At 40.9% G+C, this 26526-nt stretch overlaps 1 protein-coding gene across 6 annotated transcripts in view; it reads left to right on the forward strand.

The window, feature by feature from the left end:
• The window catches only part of LOC139161500 (uncharacterized), a 132502-nt gene extending 106903 nt beyond the window's left edge, over positions 1–25599 (forward strand). For all 6 annotated transcript variants that reach the window (XM_070740696.1, XM_070740693.1, XM_070740695.1 and 3 more), the window contains 7 exons: positions 330–390; positions 5614–5709; positions 13233–13400; positions 14409–14534; positions 17277–17497; positions 20517–20572; positions 20829–25599. In XM_070740696.1, coding sequence (XP_070596797.1) covers positions 330–390; positions 5614–5709; positions 13233–13400; positions 14409–14534; positions 17277–17497; positions 20517–20572; positions 20829–22891 — 2791 coding nt within the window. In that variant the 3' untranslated portion in view covers positions 22892–25599. The remainder of the gene's footprint in view (positions 1–329; positions 391–5613; positions 5710–13232; positions 13401–14408; positions 14535–17276; positions 17498–20516; positions 20573–20828) is intronic.
• Positions 25600–26526: the final 927 nt, after the last annotated feature.

The following is a 26526-nucleotide window of genomic DNA, read 5'->3' on the forward strand; positions in this document are numbered from 1 at the left end:
AAAATTATTATTTTGTATATTCTTTTCCCAGACATTGCATAGCTGCTTTGGTAACTCTTCAGGGTAGGGCTGGTCTCCCATGTGTGCACCTACACAGCAACTAGTATAATAGATCCATATGTTGGTGTTATTATACAGTAATTCACAATTACATGAACAGATGGACAGGTGCTGGGTTTTTATAGGATGTTTGTGTGTCTGCATTGGGATCACTGTTTTTATTTCCTAAGAACATAAAGGGAAGTACTGTAGAAAGCATAAATTACACAGTCTCTTTTAATGATATCTTTTGACATTTCATTCATACCAACCAAACCTCTTTTATTTAGATACGAAGGAGAAATAAACAAACGCACTGGCCTGGAATTCACCTTCACAACACTCAAAAAGGTAGGCGGAGAAACATTCTTCAGTTCCAAGCAGAAAAAAAACAATCTGTTCAAGATCACGGGTCAGCAACCCTAAACACTCAAAGAGCCACAAAAGTCCTAACAGGAAGCCCCCTGTTCAATTCTGGAGCTGATCAGAAGTCTGTTTACCCCACCATAGAGTCTCCTCCTAGCGCAGCATCCTTTTTTTTTCCTTTACCTGTCCTAACTGAAAGCCCTATCAAATGTGGAGCTGACCGAAACACCCGCCCCTTGCCATAGAGTTTCCTCCTGGCGCGCCATGCTTTTCCCCTCCCTAACTGGAAGCTCCTCTCAAAATTGTGGTGCCAACTGGCGAAAGGGGCAAGTTGCAATGGAAGGAAGAAAGAGCCACATGCGGCTCCAGAGCTGTGGGCTGCTGACCCCTGGTCTAGGTAGATAAATCATCTGTAAGTTTGATTGAGCTTTTATACAGAATTGAGATTTTTTTAAAGTAGTTTTGTTTGAATTGGATTCACATTATCTGTTAATTAAATTTCTACATTTTTTAAGTTTAGCTTTGATTTTCATCTTTTTAAATCTTTTATTTTTACCGCAACTTTTTCACTGCCACTTAGAAAGCAAGCGTAATCCAGGATCTAATAATACTAGATGGTTTTTATATTGTTAAATATAAAAACAGGTTAAAAATAATAGACGTACTGGTTTGGGACAGTCGTCATGAGTTTTGCATGATTATAACTTTTCCTCTGAAAGCAATTTAAAAGAAAGGAATTCAGGCCCAGTTTAGGATAATCTAGCATTCACTTATTATTTTTTTAGTCAAGCATCTAAATATATTCAATCTGTTTAATGTATAATGAAGAATTTTCCAGCATTTCCGATTCTAAACTTTCTAAAGATCCTTATCCCACTACAAAATTCACTTAGGCCGGCTCTAAAAGAATGATTTTTCAATGTTAGATGGGGTGATTTATGTGGTGCTTAGGCATCAAACATTCTTATTAGGGCAGGCTGCTATTATTAACTGTACATTCTTTTTAATTGTGTTCATCCTGTATTAAACATAGTTGCCTTGTTTATGTCTTTTACTTATGATTAAGTGATGACTAGTGAGCCAACCCAGATTCCTTTTTTAATTTCCAGCATTATTAAAATATTGTGGAAATCATATATGTAGTAGAAAATGAGATCTATAGATCATGTACACAACCTGAATTCCCTAAATCTAGAACCCAAAATTTGAAACTTAGAAAGGCAAGGCAGACAAATCTCACCCTCCACCCTGACAGTATTAGTTGTGAGAATCTGGGTGGGATCATGTCTCTCTTTCAACAAGGCATCCCCTGAATGACACACTAGGAACAAGATCATCCTGAACAATACAGTGGTACATCTACTTTTTCCCATAGGAATCAATGTAGAAGTAAATAATGCATACAAACCCATTAGGAAAGAAATAAAAGCTCGAAATTTGGGTGGGAGGAGGAGGAGGAAGAAGAGGAGGAGGAGGACAGTCACTGCCGAAGGAAGAAGGTGAGGTGAGGCTTAAAAAAAAAAAGAGGGACTCTGAGGCGGTGAGGAGGAGCATGCGCCTCCAATACACCCGGCGCGAGGCTGCCTCCCATACACTACCTCCCATACACTAGCTGCTGCTGCTGCTACCTGCTGCTACCTGCTGCCTCTTCCTTCCCATGCTGAAGGGCTCCCCTCTCCTCTCACTCATTCTTTTTGTAGCTGGCACCTTTCCTTCGCTGTGGTGACTCCTCGGCTGCCCAGAGCGAAGGGAGCGTTTCTTTTCTCTGGGCGTTGGCAGAGCTTTATTCCCTGTCCAAGCACCAAGAGAAAGGAAAATGCTTCGTTCGCTCTGGACTGCCAAAGCCTCCTTAAGCGCCATCAAAAGGCTCCTCTGGCAGCCCAGATGGCTGGGATTAAAGGGGGAATGGCAGGCCTTTGTGCCGCTCTCAAATTTCCTGAGAAATTTTTCCGCACTCCGGTTCTTAAGTAGAAAATGTTTCTTAAGTAGAGGCAAAAAAATCTTAAACACCCAGTTCTTATCTAGAAAAGTTCTTAAGTAGAGGCGATCTTAAGTAGAGGTACCACTGTATGTGTCCCTCCACAACAACAAGTGCTGATTATTCCTTGTTAAAGTTATTATATTGTTTAAATTATTACTTATTTTTACACACTAAGTTACTGTGTATATATATAGCAATAGCAATTATATACTGCTTTACGGCTTTATATATTTTATATACTTTATATATTTTATATTTTATATATTTATATTTTATATATTTTATATATTTTTATATACTATATATATTTTATATTTTATATATTTTATATATTTTATATATTTTATATACTTATATACTGCTTTACTGCTTTATATATAGCAATAGCAATAGCACTTATACTGCTTTACGGCCCTCACTAAGCAGTTTACAGTGTCAGCATATTGCCCCCAACAATCTGGGTCCTGTATGAATGCCATAGAAACTCTCTAGCAGGGGTCCCCAAACTTTTTACACAGGGGGCCAGTTCACTGTCCCTCAGACTGTTGGAGGGCCGGACTATTAAAAAAACGTATGAACAAATCCCTATACACAGTGCACATACCTTATTTAAAGTAAAAAACAAAATGGGAACAAATACAATATTTCATATTTATTGTCTCTCTCTCTCTCTCTCTCTCTCTCTCTCTCTCTCTCTTTCTCTCTGTCCTTCTCTCTTTCTTTCTCTCTCTCTCTTGCTTTCTTTCTCTCTTCTCTCTTTCTCTCACTCACTCTCTTTGTATCTCTCTCTCTTTCTCTCTCCCTCTCTCTGTCTCCTCCTTTCTTTCTTTCTCTCTCCCTTTCTATCTCTCTCTTCCTTTCTCTCTCCCTCTTTCTCTCCCTCTCCCCCCCTCTCTCTTTCTTTCTCTCTCTCTCTCTCTTCTCTTTCTCTCACTCACTCTCTTTCTATCTCTCTTTCTCTCTCCCTTTCTTTCTCTTTCTCTCTCTCCCTTTCTCTCTGTCCCTCTCTTTCTTTCTCTGTCCCTCTTTCTTTCTCTCTCTTCTCTCTCCTTCTCTCACTCACTCTCTTTCTCTCTCTCTCTTTGTATCTCTCTTTTTCTCTCCTATCTATCCCTCTTTCTCCCCCTTTCTATCTCTCCTCTTCCTTTCTCTCTCTCTCTTGCTTTCTTTCTCTCTTTCTCTCTCCCCTCCTTTTTCTCCCTCTCTCTTTCTCTCTCATACACCATGCCAGCAACAGAGAGAGAAAGAGAGAGGTAGAGGTCGGGCACGTTACCGGGAGGTGGAGGCGGCGTGGGGGCGGATGCTGGGTGCCGGGGACGCCGGGGAGGGCGAAGAGGTGGATGTGGCTGCTGCCTCTCAGCTGCAGAGCTGAACAGGGGCGGAGGCAATGGCGGAGTCCGGTGCTGGGGCCAAGTGGGGCCGCTCATCCAGGGGGGTGTGGACCGGCAAGCTGCCCTCTGCTCTCTCTCTTTCTCTCTCATACACCACGCCGGCAACAGAGAGAGAAAGAGAGAGAGCGGAGGGCGGCTTGCCGGTCCACGCCCCCCTGGATGAGCGGCCCAGCATGGCCCCAGCACCGGACTCTGCCGTTGCCTCCGCCCCCATTCGGCTCTACAGCTGAGAGGCATGTCCACTCCTTCACCCTCCCTGGCATCCCCAGCACCCAGTGTCCGGCCCCACGCTGCCTCCACCTCCCGATAACGCGCCCGATCTCTACCTGCAGGAACGGGTGGTGAGGCGCCACGAAGGGCCGTGCTTGAAGGCCACCACGGCGCCGCAGTCCCAGATTGCTCACTTCTCTGGCCAGCAAAGCCGGCTGCCCGGGAAAGTGGTGCGCTTTTTAAACATGCGCTTTTCAAATGCGACGCTTTCCTGCATCAGCCAGCAAAGCCGGGCAGTCGGCTTTGCTGGCTGGAGAAGTGAGCGATCCAGGACTGCGTAGCTTTGGACAGGGGGACAGGGCGGTCCCCCGCCGCCTGTGTCAGCAGCGAGGTGTGCTCGCCTTGGGCAATGGGGGGGAGGCGATGGAGGTCAGGGGTTTCCAAGCAGCTGCCTCCCCCCCACACACACACTTAGCCATGGCGCACTTAGCTGTGACTTTCAGTGAAGTTTTTCAATCGCTAATCGCCTTTTCCTGAATTTCGCGTCCACTCACCGCGGAGGAGGAGGTGGGGAGGAGAAGGTGGAGAGGCAAGGGGGCGGGGAGGAAAGCGGGCCTGCAATTGGCCAATTTCTTTCTCGCCTTTAGGGAGAGGAACTGTTGCTGCTCTGCCATAGGGCAGCAAGTTTCTCTCCTTAAAGGCGGCAAAGGAAGGGGCCAATTGCAGGCCCGCTTTCCTCCCCACCCCCTTGCCTCTCCACCTTCTCCTCGCTCAGCAGCTGACCACGGTGAGTGGACAGGAGATTCGGGAGCTTATTATATCGATCAATAAAATCTTGTGAGCTGCTCCGGGCCGGTTAAAAGACCTCATCGGGCCGCATCCGGCCTGCGGGCCGTAGTTTGGGGACCACTGCTCTCTAGTCTAGTAAATATGCCTTTAGAACGCATTCAGAATTTAAAAAAATACACTCCACAACCTCTCAGACATTGGTATAAATGGTGACTTATGACAATTGCTTCATGATAGTTTGAAGTTCCAATAGATGACCAAAAAAAGCATTCACATTTGAAGTTTCAACAGCACCGCCCCCCCATACATACACGATCATGTGATTCCATTTTGGGTGAATAGCAAATGATCCACATAATATGGCTGTTTGCAGTGCTCCATGGTCACATGACTGCAATTTAGGGGCATTTAACTTCAAATTTCTAGCAAAAGATGCTGGTTTGTTTAAGATTTCTTTAACAACTGCAGCAAAAAATAGTAAAATCAGGTTTGTCATATGATCACCTCTCTTACGACCATGTTCAATTGTGATCCTAAATCACCTGAATTTCAAAATAGCAATTATAAAAAGAGAAGAGACAGGTCAATTAAAAAAAAAAATCTAAATTGTATAATTGTTGGATTTAGGTTTCCAATGGGGAAAACATGCATTTTGGGAAGATCTCTCAGAGAAATTCTATTGACAGAGATTTTTCTCAATTAAAATCAAGTGTTATTTTCAAATGGCAGTGGCAGAATGCTAATCTTTCCTTTGTTTCAGACTGAAATTTTTGTCAAAAGTTCCAATCAAGGTGAAAAGTTGCAAACTCTTTTTCTCTGGTCTTCATTCATCCACAGGACCTGGACAATGGCTTTCTCCACAGGACAGAACTGGAAACAAAACTAAGCGGACTTCATGCTTGGGTGGAGCTAATGAATACTATCCATGAGCAGGTGAGAAAGAGAGGAAGAGAAGGAATGTCCTGGAGTAATGTTAGTTTGTAGTAAATATCCAACATCGAAGTTTATTAACAGCTAGAATGATCATCACTTAAAGACTACTGCTTACTTGAATCTTGGACATGCCCAAAAGAAAAGGAAACTTACTACACGAAGGCCAAAGATACGTTTGCACACTGATGCTGCTTGTATTATTAGACGCAAAGAACATCAGCCTTAAAAATAGGTGGAACTGACCTACATTTGGAAATTAAACAGGAATAGTGATGGGTGAACTGAACCCGCACAATTCAGGTCCGTACCGAATTTTGCGGTGTTCGGTATGCCGAACACGAACCCAAAATTTTTCCAAACTTCAGGCAAAGTTCAGGGTCGTGTTCGGCGTTCGGAGCTTTGACGTCACCGGCAGGTTGCTAAGGACGCCAAGGTGATCACTTCCTGGATTCCATGGATAAACGTGTTTATTTTTACGTGAAAGGATCGCCCTTTGCTTGCAGCGCCACTGCGGTGTCCTTTCACGTAAAAATAACAATGTTTATTTTTATGTGAAGACCTCCCTTTGAAGGAGCTGGGGAATCCCTCCCATGAAGAGATTCTGGGGGCGGAGCTTTGACATCACCGGCAGGTTGCTAAGGATGCCAAGGTGATCACTTCCTGGATTCCATGGAATCCAGGAAGTGATCACCTTGGCATCCATAGCAACCTGCCGGTGATGTCAAATCTCCGCCCCCGGAATCTTTTCATGGGAGGGATTCCCCGTTCGGGTTCGAGTTTGGGTTCGGTTCGGATTCAGCTGAATTTTGCGTAAAATTCAGCCAAACTTGCCAAACCCGAACACCGTTGGGTTCGCCCATCACTAAACAGAAGATGTCCATTTCCCCCCCTGATTTCCCCCCTCCTTTTCTTGTACTGCCACAAGCACCTTACAGTAAATATTTGAACCAGATTTGAAGCTTGGAGAGATTGCTGAAATAATAAGGAAGCGAAATATATAGTGACGTTTATACAGATTTTCAGAGACGGAGTTGAAAACTTCCATAGCTGCATAATCCTTCTCGGGCTTTATGCTTTGGGGCATGTGCAAAGTGAACCAACTCCCACTCGTTTATTATTTTTACATTGGGTTGCTGTCCTCCTTTCTGCTAATCGTTAGCTTTGCCACATGTCAGATCAATTGTAACCTGCAATATCTGATACACATATCTTAACTTAATTCTAAGTTGCATGAGGTAGTTATGGTGGCACCTAAGAAACAGAACCAGTAATCTCTGTCAATCACAAGCATTCCTGAGTGCGCTCTAGTGTGCAATTACACCTGTTGCACACCCTAATTATTTTCACCTGGTTCATTAAGGAACCCCCCCTGGTACTCGCTCTACCTCTCTCACCTTCCATGATTTAGATACATATACATAATCAGACTGTAATTCTTCTTTCTCTTAGCCTGGAGGACATGCTTCTTAAAACAAGCCATTATGAAATCCCCCATCTTTACAGCCTTCTTATCTCTGTCAAGAACGGCTCACCTGCCCTGCCTTGACCTTTGAGCTCATCTCCATTCATTTAAGATTTATTGTATTAAATATAATAAAGAGAAAGAGTTGGAGGCAGGGGGCTGGTTGATTACTGGTCTAAGAAGTATAGATTGCTTTCTATGCTTGTTTCTCACCCTTCTTTTTTCCATTTTAAGTTTCATTAAAAGATTTCCTTATTCTTATCCAATTCAGTTGCTAGAATTAAAAGCACTACTGGTAGAAGGCATTTGCTGCTGTAATATTTGGCTAGTCAAATCTGTATATGTCAGTGCATTTTCTCTAATTTTTCAGACTGAATCTCTGAATTCCGCCAATCTTCTGTTTAAGTTTGCAAAACAAAACAAAAATACACTCCACTTTAGTCTTACATAATGTTCTAACTGGAATTTTTTAAAATACACTTAAGTCTCTACTAGCAACCCACAATCTGGTATTAAAATACTACTGCAAAACTCTTCTCTAGTCCTGACAAAGTGGACAAGGAATCGCTTGGAAAATGTCTTAATTTTGCAAATCATGTATTAATCCTGTAAATTTTGCCAATCCCTGCCTCATCTTCACTCACATCAATCCAGGAAATTAGACAGGGGCTTATCAATATTTTATCTGATATCCTCTCACTGTTCTTTTGGATTCACTCTGAATTTTTTTGCTCTTAGTTTCAGTAGCACCAAATTGTCCAAATCTTTCTCCATCTCTCCATTTATGACTTCTGTTTTACTTTCTAAATCTTCCACCTTGTCATTAATTTATTTTAGATCTCCAGTTACCGGTAATTGCCATACAGATTCTTCAATCTCTTTAAATTCTTTCATACCCAGTTTCATTCCTGCAAATCCTTCTCCTTTTTCTTTTTTTAAAGCATCCAAACATTTGGAATCCATCCATTGAAGTTATCTTCTTGCCAAATCCTCAGATATTTTCTGTAATAAATCTGCTAAAATGTCCTTATCTGTATGGCTGTAGTCTGGTCCCTTCTTCCTTCTCCTAATTTTGCTTCTTTTCTTGTCCTGCTGTTTGAGAAAGTGAAAGTATGTGAATTACTTAAGGGTGAAAGTAAAAGATTAAGCTTTTCCCTTTTTTTTCTGTTTGGCTTTTCTCTGTTTAACTACTTAGTCCCAATTAACTCCCTGTAGTCACATTACACAGGCTGGATCACATTATCCCGCTCATTTTATAAAATCCAACAATGTACTTTCCTTCATAATAAACAATCATCATTCCCACTAAGGTCCTTTTACTGAATAAAAGAATATCCTGTTTTCTAAAATTACTATCCTCTTTATCCATTTAAAACTTCTTTGAATTAAAATCTTACTAAGCTTTTTTGCTTTTAAATTAAATCCTTTAAGATAATATTGTTTTCTTTTCTTAATTCCAAACAGAATGCCTCTGTTCTTTTCTTCCATTTGGAATATTTCTTTTAGATTGTTAATTAATTATATCCCAAGACTTTAAGAAAGCGAGGTTTGCTGCCAGTTATACATCTATAAAGGCTGCATAGTGCTTCTGGGCAGATTGATGTTCTCTTTAATTTTTTTTATTTAAATTTTTTTCAAATATAACAGAAAGAAACGAAAAAGACATACACAAAACATATACATACAACATTTGGGAAATGAGAGTTTCCCCACTTTTTTTTGAGTGTTCAATCAGAGAATTTTGCTTCTTTCACATAATATTGGTTCTTTAATTCTTTTATTTGACGTGTTGCTTGGCTTGAATTTTTATTTAATTCTTTAATCCAGAGGTGAGCTGCTGGGGACACAATGGAGTAGCGAAAATGGAGCTCCCCCCCCAGAGCACCCAATTTGCACTGAAAGATGCTGAAAGAAATAGCGCTGAGGGTCTTCATCCCCCGGCGCCTTTTGCTGGAGGCCCGGGAGACACTGGCACTCGGCGGAGCCACCATCTTGATTCTCGGCAGAGATCTCGCAAGACTTCGCGAGATCTCGGCCGATGATCAGGCCAGTATGGCCTGATCTGTGACGTGTCCGGGTGGGGCCTCCCAGCCCTATAAAAGGGCTGGCTGGCTTGAGTTGGGCCTTTTCGCCCGGACATCGGAGAGCAGACACCCGCCCGCCCTCCCTATCTTTCAGTGTGCCACTTGGGGGTCGCCCTATGGGGCCGAATAGGAATTTTTGGCAGCCCTGGGTGTTTTAGCAAGGGCCGTTTTTTCGCCTCTTCCACACTGCGGAGACGGATAATCGGTTAGGGGGTGCTTGCACCTGTTTTAGGTTATTTGGCTTACCTTTGGTCATTTGGGTAGGCAGGTTAGGGGCGGAAAACTGGGTGGTGGTTTAGCAACTGCATGTTCTCCGTTGGGCATCTTTGGGGATGATTGACAGGTTCTCTCCAAAGGCTTGTGGTGCCGACGGCCTGAGTAGTTGGGGGGAACCTGTCTTTGGGTCCCGCCCATATAATTCCCCTTGTATGGGTTAGCCGGCGGGACCTCCCACATGCAACTGCATGGCAAGGTCTCAGGTGAGGGAGTGGTCCCTCACCTGGATTAGCATGGAGCTACGCCCATAGTTGCCCCGGAAGTTTATTATACGTCATTTTCCGCCCCAGAAGTAATTGTTCGACCCTGCGGGTCCTTGTTAGGGTTATACTTAATTATGCTAATTATGCTAATTTATTTAAAATAAATTATGCTAATTTATTTTAATAAAAATGACCCAGTTTTAAATCCAGCTCATTGTGTCTGTGTAGTTACTCCGCCTCTCCTGCAAATGCAGAGTGTCTTGCATAAACCACGCCCACAGTGTGGTGGTAAAATTTTTGGTAGCCCTTCACTGCTTTAATCCCAAGCTGCTGAACTAATGGATGAGCACAAGAAACTTAATGCTTGTAGTCTCCCTGTGAGGAACAGCTATCCATAGTCAAAATGGGCAAATCCCTGATCATTCTTTCTCTCTGGAGATTTTCATTATCCAGAACCCACTTCCTGGCTGCAATTTAATACAATGATATTTGTGGTACTGATCTTAGTGGGGGCTGGAAGGGAACCTAAGCTACCATAGGCCCTCACCAAAGGGGGGTTCTACCTGGTTCGAACCACTTTACCCAAACCAGTAGCAAACTGCTGATGGTGTCGGAATGACATAATGGAACCGGTTTGATCGATGCCGGCCCATGGGCGCCACCATTTTTCTTTAAAAAAATGATTTTTTAAAAATTTTGTCCAGGTTTTTTCTTTTGCACATGGGCAGATGTTGAGTTCCCAGTACTGTGCATATGGTTGCCACCTTGGTTTTGGCTTTTGGGGGGGCGGGTAATTCGGAGAACCAAATGGAGATTTTGCAATATCCTTCTCTCAGAAGTGGGGAAGGAATGGGAATTTTGCAGTATCCTTCCCCTGCCATGCCTCCCAAGCCATGCCCACAGAACTGATCATTAAAAAAAATGGATTTCACCACTGGCCCATATGATTTTCTGCTTTTGTTTAATTATTTCTTTAAAAAGGCAGATTTCAATCTGTCAGGCAAGGGAAAGAAATTTTAGGGTAGTTATAGAAACATAGAAACGTGGAAGACTGACGGCAGAAAAAGACCTCATGGTCCATCTAGTCTGCCCTTATACTATTTCCATTATTTTATCTTAGGATGGATATATGTTTATCCCAGTCATGTTTAAATTCAGTTACTGTGGATTTACCAACCACATCTGCTGGATGTTTGTTCCAAGCATCTACTACTCTTTCAATAAAGTAATATTTTCTCATGTTGCTTCTGATCTTTCCCCCAACTAACCTCAGATTGTGGCCCCTTGTTCTTGTGTTCACTTTCCTATTAAAAACACTTCCCTCCTGAACCTTATTTAACCCTTTAACATATTTAAATGTTTTGATCATGCCCCCCCCCCCCTTTTCCTTCTGTCCTCCAGACTATACAGATTGAGTTCATTAAGTCTTTCCAGATACGTTTTATGCTTAAGACTTTCCACCATTCTTGTACCCCTTCTTTGGACCCCTTCAATTTTATCAATATCTTTTTTGTAGGTGAGGTCTCCAGAACTGAACACAGTATTCCAAATGTGGTCTCACCAGCACTCTATATAGCGGGATCATAATCTCCCTCTTCCTGCTTGTTATAACTTAGAAGCCACCCTACTCCTGTGACATGAATATCACAAAATTGAAGCATATATAATAGCCATGCTTGAAACTGCAATCATCCCCACAAGTTATCTCATCAACCATCTCAGAACATCTTAGATTTTTATTTGTTCATAGTTATAGGAATGAAGTACATGAGTATTTGGGTATAGTATAAATAGTCCTCACTTGTTTATCACAACCTGGACCTTAAGTGAAGTTGTCGTTAAGTAAAACTGTGATTATGCTTATGAACTTTAAACATTTTCTCGTCTCCTTTATCATATGAGATGATTGTGTCATGCAACCAATAGCTCTTGCAGCGGCAAATCACCCAGCAAGCATTTTGCTGATTCATTTCAGTAAACAACATTAAACAATTAATACCATAGTTTCTGACGAGCCACTTTACCAGTTCCGCTCATCATAAATCAAATTCTACCACACTTTATGATGAACCTACCCTGCCTCTGCCTTGACATTGACCCTTGGCTACTTCCCAAAGTTGATAACCTTAATTGCTTCAAAGGCAATAAACCCTGGGGCCAGAGTACTATGTTATCTTGACAAATGTATATTTTCTTTTATGTACACTGAGAGCACATGCACCAAAGACAAATTCCTTGTGTGTCCGATAACACTTGGCCAATAAAGAATTCTATTCTATTCTATTCTATTCTATTCCATTCCATTCCATTCTATTCTATTTTATTCCATTCCATTTTATTCTCCAATGATAAACTGTGCCTTCCATTCCTGCTTTTGGCCATTCCAAGTAGGCTGAAAACCACTACAAACAAGTTCTAACACTGCTGCTTCCCCACTCCCCCTGAGATCAGGAGTATAAACCCTGTGGACTTGTCCTATCATAAATCAATTTTGACAGAAGGCAAGTAAAAACTCAAGAAAGTGGGACGTGAGGACTAGCCAAACATTCAAAGAGTTCTTGTTTCAGAACCTTCATGTAGGGTCTTGCCTTCCTGTTCATGACACAAGGATGTGTTGGTGCGGTTTAATGGCTGTGACATTTTCTGTGAAAGTTTCTATGCTGCAAAATCTGCCTTCTTTGGAAGTGACCTTGAAGCCTTTCCCCTTTATCGTGACAACATTATCTACTTTGAATATCTGCCAAAGATCAGAGTCTTCCTTTATTCTGGGGGAAAAGAAAAGAACAAAAGGTCTTATGGCCGGTCTTGGACCATAAATAATTTTTGAACGATTTTCTGTTTGCTCTGAGATGGTTGATGAGATAACTTGCGGGTATGATTGCAGTTTGCAAGCATGGCTATTATATATGCTTCAATTTTGTGGTATTCATGTCACAGGAGTAGGGTGGCTTCAAAGTTATAAAACCTGCTTCGAATTGTTCTCCAACTTTTCTTCCAACTTAGGACTGAAAACTCCTTACCACAATGGCTAATTCTATGTCTCTTTTCAATTCCCATTCCTTTCTTGCAGAAAAGATGTTTTCAGCGCTCACTCTGCCTTCTTCCCCGTGGAGAAGTTTCTCATTTAAAAAAAATAGTAATAATCTAGCAGTAATCTTTTAAAATTGTGTTAAATCTGGTCTTTATTTGACTGCTTGCTTTTCTCATGCTGCTGTAAGAATATGAGTTGGAAATCTATTCTTCCTGAGCTTTTTTCCTTAGCCAGAAAAATAATTTCTTTGTAGATCATTATAGAATTTCAGAGCTGCATTTTGGGTAATAATACCAATCTACCATCTTCCATCCTATATTCCTAATGAAAATGAATGAGACATGCTAAACAAAAAAATGTAAATCCAGTAAATCCATTTATAGCTGAGCTTCCAGTGCTGAGTTGCCAGATGTAAACTTAAATGTATGATTTGCGTATTAATCTCAGCCCATGTCCTTTGTATCTAGGAGCTTGAGGAAGTGATGTCCCAGGTTAAAGATGTTTCGGTTGTGCTGGGGATTGACAACAACAGATACATTCCTGACCCCCACCAGATTGTGGAGGATGTGAGAGCTCAGTATGAAGATTTGGCTATGAAAAGCTGGGAAGAGTTGGAGGCACTCACCCGAATTAAGGTATACGTTCATGTACCATTAAAAACTGTCCTAAGTGCTTCTTGTGGACCTCAGTTGTAATGAATACCACTGAAAAGGAGAATAATTTATAAACACTTGGTTTTGCCACAGCTCTCCATGCCTAACTGAACTTAAAAGCATGGCACAAAAAATACAAAATGGAGGCTGTCAGAAAATATGACAATGAGCTTCAACAAAGTCAAGAAAGAAATAAACTGGCTCAGGGCCAGAGTAGCTTTGAAACCGCCTTCTACCACATACCTCCCAGCAACCGGTTTGATCCCATCAGCTAAACAATGTCAGCTGGCTGATCCGCAGGGGAGAGCCTTCTCTGTGCTTGCCCCAACTCTCTGGAATGAGCTACCTACTGAGATCCGCACTGCCCCCACCTTATCGGCCTTCCGGAAAGCTGTAAAAAAATGGCTTTTCTGACAGGCCTGAGGCCATTGACCTCGGGGTGTGGGGTTACTAGCAAGGTTGGCCCATGAATGTATGGATGGCTACAATTATTTTAAATTGAAAAGTTTTTATATTGAACCATGTTTGTTTTTGTTGTGAGCCACCCTGAATCCCTAGGGAGTTGGGCAGCATAGAAATATAATACAATACAATAAAATAAATAACATAAATAAAATATGTTATTAAAAAGTATCTCTGGATCAAATACAATAATGACGCACAGAATGACAACAGAAAAGAAAATAATAGAATTCATATGAATGCTCATAAGAAAGCAGAAAATAAATTAATATTCAGATGTAAAACATTTCATTATACTGTTTTAGTCACAAATCAAATGTTACTGTATATGGTCTGGGCATGTTGAGTCTAGAGCTCCGGATGTTTGAGGTAGAGAGATTTTGACTTTAGTGAATACGGTCCTTGCAGATCACAATGTAATGGTTTGAGGGAGGTTTTGGTTTTATATTCCATGCTGTGGCTGCTGAAAGAGAAAGAGGGGCCAGGAAGCATTACCATGTGTAATATTCTTTTAATTCTTACCTTCAGCTGAATGAAAGGGAAGTGCTATGTGCTAAGTATGGGGACCATCTCCTGAATGACCGGAGGATGATTGCTGAGTTAAACATACAGATCCAAAAGTTGAGGTCTTGCATTGTCTCTCTGAAAAGTCAGGTAAGAAGGTGACTGGTAGAATATTGCATAATCATAATCCTCCCCAAATACATAGATGCCTTATTTTGGCCTCATCAGCTAGCCATACCCACTGGGACTTGAACCTGCAACCTTTGCCTTGTAAGGCAGAGAATTATCCTCTAGGCTACAGTATCCAATCCCTTCAGCTCTGCACCAGGGAAGGGTTACATATTTTTGTGTCGAATCACCCTGGTGTATTGAAGGAACATCACAGCTCCTTATTTGCCTCTCGGCCCAACTCAGGGCCATTTCCAAGGCAGTTAATTTTATTGATAGCCAACAATTCTATCTGTATGTGTCACTTTTTTTTTGCACACTATCCTGCACTCGTGCCTGCCCACATCCTTATTTCAATCCTCCTGCCCTGTCCCCCTGGGCATGCATGCACGACCGCCCTCCTCCACGCATGTGCGTACTTCTACTGGCCTGGTAGGTCCATTTTTTGCCCTCCCTAGGCTCCAAAGTCTTTCTAGGAGCCTGGGGAGGGGAAAATGGCCTCCCTCACCCCTCCAGAGATCCTCCAGAGACTGGAAATGGCCCATTTCCTGAATTCCAGTGGACCCTCCCCAGGCTTCAGGAAAGCTCCCTAAAGCCTGGAGAGGGCAAAAAACAGCTCAACAGGCCTACTAGAAGTCCAGAAACTAACTTCCAGTAGGTTTATTGGGTCTGTTTTTCACCATCCACAACCTCTGGAAGCTTTTCTGAAGCCTGGGGAGGGTGAAAATGGTCTCCCCCGCCTTCTGGAAGGCTGAAAATCAGCTGTCTGGCATGCACATGCACTCTGGAGCTGACCTAGGTCAACACCTCACGTGCCCTCCAATATGGCTCCACGTGCCACAAATATTATAGGCTCACCATCATAGTCCTATAATGTTATACATTATATGAGGTTCTGGTTATTTCATCTCATTTTGAACATTTTCATGGAAGAATAAAAATTGTTTGTGATCACATGAGAATATATTTGTTGTTGAGGTTTTTTTTTACTTCCTTCAAGTCAATGTTGACTCCTGGTAACTTCCTGGCTTAGTCCCTGTACTTTTCTGGGCAACATTTTGGAAGTGACTTGCCCTTGCTTTCTTCCTAGGGCCGAGAATGAGTGGCTAGCCCAAGATCATTATGCCTAGGTTGGACTGAAATTAAGAGCCTCCCAACTTCTAGTCTTATGTCTTAACCACTAAACTAACCTGGAGTATATGTGTGTACATTCACATGTGCAAATATATGAAAATGTATACAAAAGAATAATCATGGAAGCCATAGAGATAGAAAAACACCCCCACAGCATGAACAAACGAGATGACAGGTCCCGCCTACCAGAGATTTGGAAACCAGCCTTAAAGAAAAAAACATATCATAATCATCGCCATGTCAATCCTTCAACTAAATGTGATTCCACCAACCAATCAAATCATTAAAACATATCTACCCAATCTATTTGCTACATTCAAACCAAATCTCCACCCCCACCACTATATATAAGGAACAAATGGCAGTTGCAAACAAACTATATTTACAGCAGCACAAAGCTTATAACTTCAGCCTGATGATGGTGAATGTGATTTCACCGAAACGTCGCATAGACACTCAAAATATTACACGGGGCAAAACCCGAACTCAGAACAATCTACATACATATACCCGTGAAAATCTACGAAAACAAATATATATATGTAGATTGTTCTGAGTTCGGGGTTTGCCCTGTGTAATATTTTGAGTGTCTATGCGACGTTTCGGTGAAATCACATTCACCATCATCAGGCTGAAGTTGTAAGCTTCGTGCTGCTGTAGATATATATATATATATGTCACATGTTTTTTTGCTGAATTTGAAAATTATATATATACATACATACATACATACATACATACATACATATATATATATATATCTGAGGAAGATGGGTGGTTCAGAAATATGAAATTGGTGGTTCAGAAATATGAAATATAAATAAATAGGTATAGGAATAGAAATAGGTATAGGTATAAATATGATTAATTTGGGGTTTTATGGATCTCATTATGCATGTTGAGGGTGCCATGATACAGTTAAGTACCATGTTGTTATCTTAGTAAATTTAATTCTCTGTCAGTGAGCCGCCACATATGATAACTATCAGTTTCCATCATATGCTGGAACTGAAGAAACATGTGGCCCAAAACTTTTGGCAGAAACCAGGCTGGGAGAGTTGGTCCACAGGAATGCCTGCACTTATGACAGAAGTTTTGAAAATTAATATCTCAAAGAACAAAGGAGAGAAAAATTACTACTGAAGAATTTAAGCCCAGGAAGCTCATCTGGACATATTTGCCCACTCAGCTTTGTTTATTTACTTGGTGTGGTTGATGTAGTAGCTGATTAAGAAACATAATTATGTATGTTTTTTTTCCTTTTCCTGTGTGGCTTAGAGTTATTCAAATTTGATAGTTATCCAAGCTAAAAGCAACAACCAAACTATTATTGCATGGGGTAATAAAGGAAAATTGCAAGTGGTGGCAATGAGCTGGTGAAGATACATGGGCAGGCATTTGTCTGTGATTGCCTATATGCTTGGAGGCTTGCAACAATTTACATCTACTACTAACATGCAGGAGTAAAGACATTTTTGTGTCTTCCCAGTTCAACTTTGTATTTATTTCAAATGGGAAGATGGAGGCAAAACAGGGGGCTTGAGAGGTCACCAAGCTGTTTCCCTTACTTGTGATGTTCTGTGTTCTCAGTGTCTACATTTAGAGGATAACATCAAAGATGTTGGTCTACAAGGAGAAACAGCCCTCAACGATGCCAAAGCAAAACTGACAAAATTGGAAGATGCCCTTAATAATGCCAGGCAAGACTTGGCTCAGTTGGTTAAGGAGTATCAAGAGCTGATGAATACCAAGCTGGCTTTGGACATTGAGATTCTCACTTACAGGAAACTAGTAGAAGGAGAAGAATTCAGGTAAGATTGTTTATTTGAAGCTTCTGGACGTATAAACTGAAAAGAAAGTAGAGCTTAGGTTAGTTTGCCTCTAAAATATCTGTTCAAGAGAGAGATTGAGCTTCCTTCAGAAATTATTTCATATCCAAGCATCTGATGCCTACGGCATGTCATAACAAAGTTATTTTTCAACATTAAAATAAAATTTAAAAAATCAGGAAATGTTGTGGTGCATGAATGTCATAGTCTAAGGGAAAAAATATTCAGAATGCAACTCTGCATTTCAGGCATCCAGATTCTGAACAGGAGAACTGAAAAATTCAGCAGGTTTATAGTACTTTTTGTTCTGAAAAAAACTATAGTTTCTTTGATGCAGAGGGGGTCCGCAACTTGGGGGTCCTCCTTGATCCACAGCTTACATTAGAGAAACATCTTTCAGCTGTGGCGAGGGGGACGTTTGCCCAGGTTTGGCTGATGCACCAGTTGCGGCCCTACCTGGACTAGGACTCACTGCTCACAGTCACTCATGCCCTCATCACCTCGAGACTCGACTACTGTAACACTCTCTACATGGGGCTACCTTTGAAGAGTGTTCGGAAACCAGATCGTGCAGAATGCAGCTGCGAGAGCAATCATGGGCTTTCATAAACATGCCCATGTTACTCCAACACTCTGCAGTCTGCATTGGTTGCCGATCGGTTTCCGGTCACAATTCAAAGTGTTGGTTATGACCTATAAAGCCCTTCATGGCATCGGACCAGAATATCTCCGGGACTGCCTTCTGCCGCACGAATCCCAGCGACCAGTTAGGTTCCACAGAGTTGGCCTTCTCCGGGTCCCGTCAACTAAACAATGTCGTCTGGCAGGACCCAGGGGAAGAGCCTTCTCTGTGGCGGCCCTGACTCTCTGGAACCAACTCCCCCCAGATATCAGAGTTGCCCCCACCCTCCTTGCCTTTCGCAAGCTCCTTAAAACCCACCTCTGTCGTTAGGCATGGGGGAATTGAAATTTTCCCTTCACCCCTAGGCTTATAGAATTTATACATGGTATGCTTGTATGTATGAGTGGTTCTTTAAATTGGGGTTTTTTAGATTATTTTTAATATTAGATTTGTTTACATTGTCTTTTTTATTGTTGTTAGCCGCCCCGAGTCTTTGGAGAGGGGCGGCATACAAATCTAATAAATAAATAAATACAGACATAGGCACAGGGTAGAGTTAATAATTTCTCCTGTAGATCTAACATTCTAGATCGGGGGTGTCAAACTTGCAGCTCCCAGGCTGGATGTGTCATGCACTGGCCACACCCACCCACATTTTAGTGATGGGGGGGAAAGTTGTGATACATCACGTGATGATGTTTCATCATGAATTTGACACCCCTGTTCTAGACCCTGCCTGTTCTAGCATTAGGTACTTATACTAGAGATAGTTAATGTTCTGAATCCTAAAATCCTTGATCACTAAATCAGAAGTCTGGTAGCACTTTGTCCAACATTTAAAATATATATATATATTAAAAGGCATAATAAATTCTGCAGCTACAGTTCAAATGATCAGATTTAATAAAATGTGTTTGCTTTGACCACACTGGTTTTTTATTTTATTTTTATCAGAGACTAATATGGCTTTCTTATTGGTCAATTGAACTCACATTTCTGGGAGTCTGCACTAAAGCCAAAGATTAGTTCAAAACTGAATTCCAAAATACAGATATATATTTTCCCTAGCTGTCTGCACACTTTCATAATTAGATGTTTATTGGTCTATGTCTTTTAGGGAAGCAGTCATGGTGGCAGTGGGGGGAGGGAAGTGGATAGGTTCATGTGCATTCATGCGCCACTTTCACAAATGCTTTGAGCATGCATGCCCAACATGCATCCTCACCCACCACTTCTGCGGCTCAGTTCCAAATGGGCTAGGGCCCAGTACCAGGCTAAGGACCCCTGTCCTCCAGCATTGATTCCACCCATAGTGGAATAATGAAGCTGATCACCACCATTTCAGGTCACATGGCAATCTAATCTAATCCAGGTTCCTCCTAAGGCAAAGGATGAATATTAGAGTTTGTGTGGTTTTGGTATGAAGAGTGGTTTCTGAATTTGCACAGGTTTGGTAGTTAATACATTTAACAGATATGCCGCACGAATCCCAGCGACCAGTTAGGTCCCGCAGAGTGGGCCTTCTTCGGGTCCCGTCAACTAAACAATGATGTTTGGCAGGACCCAGGGGAAGAGCCTTCTCTGTGGCGGCCCCGGCCCTCTGGAACCAACTCCCCCCAGAGATTAGAATAGCCCCCACCCTCCTTGCCTTTCGTAAGCTCCTTAAAACCCACCTCTGCCGTCAGGCATGGGGGAGCTGAGATATTCTTTGCCCCTAGACCTCTACAATTTATGCATGGTACGTTTGTATGTATGTTTGGTTTTATAATAAGGGTTTTTTAGTTGTTTTAGTATTGGATTGTTACATGCTGTTTTTATCACTGTTGTTAGCCGCCCCAAGTCCATTGAGAGGGGCGGCATACAAATCCAATCAATCAATCAAAAATTAAATTAAATTAAATTAAATTAAATTAAATTAAATTAAATTAAATTAAATTGAATTGAATTGAATTGAATTGAATTGAATTGAATTGAATTACAAAATATGCCATAGAATCTCCTGGGGGCTTAGAATTCCAAAGATGCCAATTGGTTGGAATTCTAAAGATTCAGACTTCCAAAGAGCTTTGCATTTACTATCACCTATTTTATTAAGTGCTTAAAGGAACAAGGAAGAGGCACCAGTGACTAACATTCTTTATATGTATCTGCAATTCTTAAGGATATGTCAGTGTAAGAAATAAGGGTTTTTCTCCTGGCAGCAAGCATCCATTGCTCTATCAACTGTTTAATTTTCTAGGATGGGAACTGTCAATGTTTCAAAAACTTAGGAAGGTTCCTCAATTCATTATTTTCAAGTTTTGCTTATATGGCTATATGCTTCTTCTGAAAACTGGCATTTTATAGTAAAACTGAGCTAATTTGTTGTTTTAATCACAGCATGGAGTCTCCATCACCTGTATTCATTAGCAAAATCTTCTCCAGACCAAAGTCCTGTAAGTTTGTTCTTTAATATTTCTTTGAAATGATCATTTAAAAAAAAACATTTGCTCTAATCTCATTTGCTTACCCAAATGTTGAAGAACTGGATGAGTTGAGATTAAGCAAAGCTAGTGGGATACAACATGAAAAACTTGTGGAATTCTCTTCAAAATTATGTTAATTCAAGTGTGTGAGTACTGAAAGCAAAAATAAAATTGAAAATAACCTTAAAAGGAAAAAAACCCTGTGTTTTGTATTTTGCCTTTGCAGTTTTACCCAACTCTGGCGCCACAAATTTCCCAGATATGGCATCGGGAGCAAAAGATTTGACAAATAAAATGATCCACAGTGGAAACAGTTTGGTAACTGGACTTTCTGGAAATCACAATGAAAATGAAGCCCTGACTGAGACCCTATTTACTAGAGCACACAGTGACAACATCCAAGAGGGCTCCGATTTGGGAAGTCCAAGTCCTAGAAGTGCAGAATTTTTGTCCAGAACTCAAAGTGGGGAAAGCAGTCGTTCTACTGGACGTAGATACCATAGTTGTAGGAAAGAAAGCCTACCAGCTGGTTACCAGTCTCAAAGCCAAGGTAGCAGAGAATTTGCAGAGAATGCTTTTGGTAGAAGTTTCAGTGGTGGCGTCTCAGAAGACAGCCCTTTTAGGAGTTACAGTGGGACTAGTGCATCCTATGTAGAAGGCTGGCTTTCTACAAGCCAGAGCGATGAAAATGAATGCAGAAATGAAGGATATGATGAACCTGTTTCCACAACCCCAAATGCTGAAGGTGATGGGGTCCTTGAAAGTGGCATTTCTGGGACCCACAATGAGATAAACAGGGACATCTCAGAGGTCAGCCTAGCTAGAAGCCAGAATGATGAGCCTGAATCTAGAGGCGGCCATGAAGGATTTGCAGAACCTATACTTTCTCGAACAAGGAGCACTGAAGATGGTGGAGTCCCTGTAGGTGGCATTTGTGAAAGCAACATTGAGGCCAGCAGAAAGAGTTCATCGGGTGACTCTTCTAAAATACAAAGAGACCAAAGCCAAGACTCTACAGATACTATCTTTAGTCAAGGCCACACTGAAGGTATTCAGGAGAGCAACCTCCATAATTACCCAAGTAATACTGGTGGTAACACAGCTTGCGTAGAGGGTAGTGTTTCTGAGAGCCCTAGTGGTGAGAAAAAATCTGTCTCAAAGGATGGTGGCTTTAGAACCCCAAGTATAAGAAGCACAACTTTAAGTGACAGTGTGTTCATCAGAAGCCCTACTAGTGTAGATGAAAGTCCGTGCGAGGAGACAGATTTAAAAATTCATAGTAAAGCAAGAGAAAGTGCTTTGGGAAGTAATACTCCAGGAGATCCTAGTCCCAGAAGTGAAGAACTTTCATTGCCTGAACTTTCTAGACCTCATGCAACAGAGAATAAAGCCATCGCAGGCAACAATCCTGGCCTTTTTGCATATGGGAGAAAAAGCAAATCAGAGAGTGGTTTTTCTAAAAACTACACCAACAAAAAAGGAGGCTTAACTCAAGGTGTTTTTGCCAGACCTCACAGTGTGCCGGACAGAGCTGACTACTCGAGCAGTCTGACCGATGGAAGTGAAGGTTTCGTCAAAGCGGTGGTTTCCAGAATCAACCGAGGCATTTTGGATGGCGGTTCCTCCCGAGGTCAGAGCAGCAGAAGAGGAGGATTTGTAGATGTTGATATTATAAAAGACCAGAGTAAAGAAATCAAAGAAAGTCATGGGGATATATGCTATCCAGATCATGATGTCAGAAGTGCATCATCTAGTGGTTCCAGAATTGAACCTGAACAAGCAGGCAGCCTCTCTAGGAATCTCAGTGATAGTATAAGTCCTGTAGAGACCTCCACTCCTATTCAGGTTCACAGAAAGAAGGAAGACGCTGGCGGGCATAGCTTTTCTAGAAGTCGCAGTGGAGAAATTGGGAGCTTTAAAGCAGCTGATTCATTATCAAGAAGCTCCAATGAAGAAAGCCATGATATCCAAGAGGCCAATATTTCTACTACCGGTGATTGTGACAAAGAACATGAAAAATGTACACAGGGCATGATTTTTAGAAACTACAGTTATAAATGTGCAGTTACATCACACCCTAGAACTGAAAGCGACCAGGCTGAGGATGTTCTAGAAAGCAACATATATGAAAACCAGAGTTCTGGAAGCACAACACTTTCTCCATCTGGGATTTATAAAGGCCAAAGTGGCGAACGAGAAAATTGGTCTGAAGTTTCTAGAAGCTTCAGCAATATAGATGAAGCTGCAATGAATGATCCGTGTGTCAGCCATGACAACAGAAATGAATGAAAGGCCAGCATCCTCAGATCCCATTATTTTGGCCTGTGAGGTTTGCTCTGATGTGTATCACTACTTTTCTTCTGGTGAAATATCACAACCATTCATAAAGTAAGTGTCTCACAAACACACGGATAGAACTCAGTTACCACATTCTGGAAGCTTACGTTCATCTAAAGACTGGTGGATTGTGGATGGAAATCTATAGAAAGGTTTCTGTTACCAACATAACAATAAAACACAGAATTCTGCAGGCGCGAAGATGCTGACCTAATCTTCTCTGGCTATTGTGAGTCATGTTCAGAAGACTTTTTAATGCTATATTTTTATGGTGAGGGAACTAATATTGCAGTTGTCATACAGACATTAACTGCTACAAAACATAAGCCAACAGTATATAATTTTTAACCAGTATTATTTACTATATGTTGTTTGTTCTACTTTTTCTGTTATTTACATATATTATACCAACGTTTAAATATGCATTAAAGCAAATAGCATGAGGCTTTGCAAGAAGCGATGGATGCTAGTTAGTCTACTTCACTGCTGATCTTTGGGTTGATTTCAAGAATCCTCTTTTGAGTTGATCTACTGAATTCTTTAAGGCAAAAATTATGTTTCTCATTTGCCTAGAAGGCTTTTGCAAACCTTAATGGATACCAACATGCTTAGTGAAAACTCACCAGCCAGTTCTTGAAGGCACTGTTTTTAGTTGCAGCTGTTAATTAATCTGTTTTGTTTTGTATGCCTCAGCCTTCCCTTGGATTCTTTGATTTCTATTCTTTGAACACCTATGCAGATGGATAAGCACAATCCAGAGACTTCGTACATTGGCTGACCATTGTAGAATCCAAAGCATCCTTTCATCTTTCATTGTAACCTCTGAGTACAGTATCAATTTTAAATCTTTGCTCAAGTCTTTGAACTGCTGATAGCAATTCAGCTGCAGAAAATTGAAAAGAAATCTCATACTTACTTTTCAGTGATGGTAAACATGTGGGTAGGAATGGGTAGAAATATTATTAACAATCATTTAACTCTTATAGTTTTATATAGCTATTTACATGCAGAATAGGGAGGAGAGGGAATAATGTATAGTAGAAAACAAGCTAATTACGTTTTGCCCAAATTCTGCTCGCATTGTCTATCAAAACATAATAACATTATGTTTATGCTATCATGTTGTAATTTTGGGGATATGGCAACAAGTGGATGAATATTTTGTGTGTATTTATATAAACCTAGATAGTGACATAGGCCTTTTATTTTATTTTCAAACTACAACCGGAATTATAAAAAATTGGGTACTGATAACCAAGGATTAGGAATCTGGTGATCGGAACAACAACAAAAAAAGATGGGAAATTACAAGTACCACTGTACCATAAACTAGTTGGTTGAGCTGGTTGAAAGAGAAGTTACATCTCTTCATCCTCTTATTCCTGTCTCTGATATTAAGGGCCTGCAACTCAGGTTTGTTGCAGTATTGAATATAATAAGTATGAAAATGCACTAGTTCCAAAATGGAGTTATTTATATTTAATTACAAAACCCAGTTATATTTAATTCCAGGTACTGTATTCATGTCATTTGTCTCCCTCTTCTCCATCAATTCAATCACCCATTCATTATTTTCTGACATGAACAGGAATTATATCACTTTTTGGCCATTTCTGAAAAATCATTAAGAGCAAACTACAATCTTTATAAATGAAGGGGGCAAACCACAAGTCTGATTCCGCCAGCCAGTTGTTATACAGCAAACGGGGCTGTGTCCCAAGGCCGTACAGACAGTTATATTAAGGGTGCCTTAAGATAATTGGGGCTTTGAATAAATGTAACAAAGCCCATCCATAGGCAAACATAGTAGTGCTATGTTTGTGCTAGAATCTGCGAAAAGGAGAAAGTTTCAATTGCTGAACTAAATGGCTGGATAATTGGCTTCTTTTACACTAGACCCTTTGACTACTACTGAGTTTTTTGCTACCATAAATTAGCAGAATTCTTTTCCTACAACCCCACACACCTCTAATTGATACCTTTCTATTGTTTACTTGTCTTGCGTGCCATGGAAGGGGATGTAATTCCCAATATTAGGCGTGGGTAACGGAAACAAGAAAGGTCATAAAATGAGACAGAACTCACTGAACTATCTCGCTTAGCGACAGAAAACTGGAGGGTCAATTGTGTTTGCACATTGAGGACTATCTGTATTTGTTGGCCTTCTGCATGGGATTCTTTTACAAGCTATTGCAGGAAGGTGAAGAAGCTGGACTCTGAGAGTACAGAGGTCCTCTCTCCTTGGTAGGAAGCACCTCAAGTGTTAGGATTATAATTTTCACTGCCTTTGTGTTGCTGTTGTTCCTAAGTAACAAAAGAAACAAGCACTGAGTCATTTGTAAAACATTATCTGCATTGTTACTTACATTGTCATCTGATCTATGGGGGTGGCTTCTTTGCAATTATCAGACGGGAGCTCAAAAGTCTTCACAAATTACTGGGTACTAAATTTGAGTAAGACCAAGTTCTCTGTTCCTGTACCTGTTGTGTTCATTTTGCTCACTTTCTGTGGCTCAAATATCCTTTCAGTGAGCATCGATTCATTTGATGGCATTGAATGCAATATCCTTGTTGTGTATGTATATGTGTATTGTATTAAAATGCAGCTGTGCTAAATAAAGTCCTGAGCTTATTTAAAAAGAAAACGGTGAAAAAAACTACTGATGTTTTTTGTCATTTATTCCTCTCAAAATCTTGGAATTCAGGTTGGAATAATGTGCGCCCCAAATTTCTCTCCCCAACCACTCCTCTGAGTTTGCAGAACCTCATTGGAGACTGATAACCCCAACAAACAGAGTGCAAGATGGAACTGCACAGATAAGGAGTAGTGTCATGAATCTATGTACACTAAGTCACCCCAAACAATAGGGGACATTTTACTAATAGATTGTCTTGTACAGCCCAATACATATCAAAATACACTGCTCAAAAAAAAATAAAGGAACCACTTAAACAACACAATATAACTCCAAGTAAATCCAATTTCTGTGAAATCAAACTGTCCACTTAGGAAGCAACACTGATTGACAATCAATTTCATATGCTGTTGTGCACATTCAACTTTGTACAGAACAAAGTATTCAATGAGAATATTTCATTCATTCAGATCTAAGATGTGTCATTTGAGTGTTCCCTTTATTTTTTTGAGCAGCATATACATTTCTTTGAGGCCACAGCACTTTGTGGTGAACTAATGGCATAGCTTTTGTCTGTCTTTAAGAAACAAGAGGTAATCATCAGTAGTTAATAAAACAATGAATCCAAGGAACCAAAATTCAGCACCATACCAGTCTTTTATGGGGAGGATAATCCTATGAGAACCTGCGTTCCTTCACCTTGGACTACTTATGCTCCTTGATGTTCTGTTGGGCTCTCTGGTACACTCCTCCCAAAAATTCACAAGTACAAATTTCAGACACACACACATTTGAAAATTCAAAACAATGTTCTTTATAATGAAAATTCACTTAAACTAAGCCCTCTTTTGGTATAGCAAAGAGCACTCGTCTCCAAACAAACTGGTAATTTGTACAAGTCCCTTATCAGTTCTGTGATACTTAGCTTGCAGCTGTGAGGCAATTCACAGT

Source organism: Erythrolamprus reginae, chromosome 2, assembly GCF_031021105.1.
Source record: "Erythrolamprus reginae isolate rEryReg1 chromosome 2, rEryReg1.hap1, whole genome shotgun sequence".
NCBI classification, from domain to species: domain Eukaryota; kingdom Metazoa; phylum Chordata; class Lepidosauria; order Squamata; family Dipsadidae; genus Erythrolamprus; species Erythrolamprus reginae.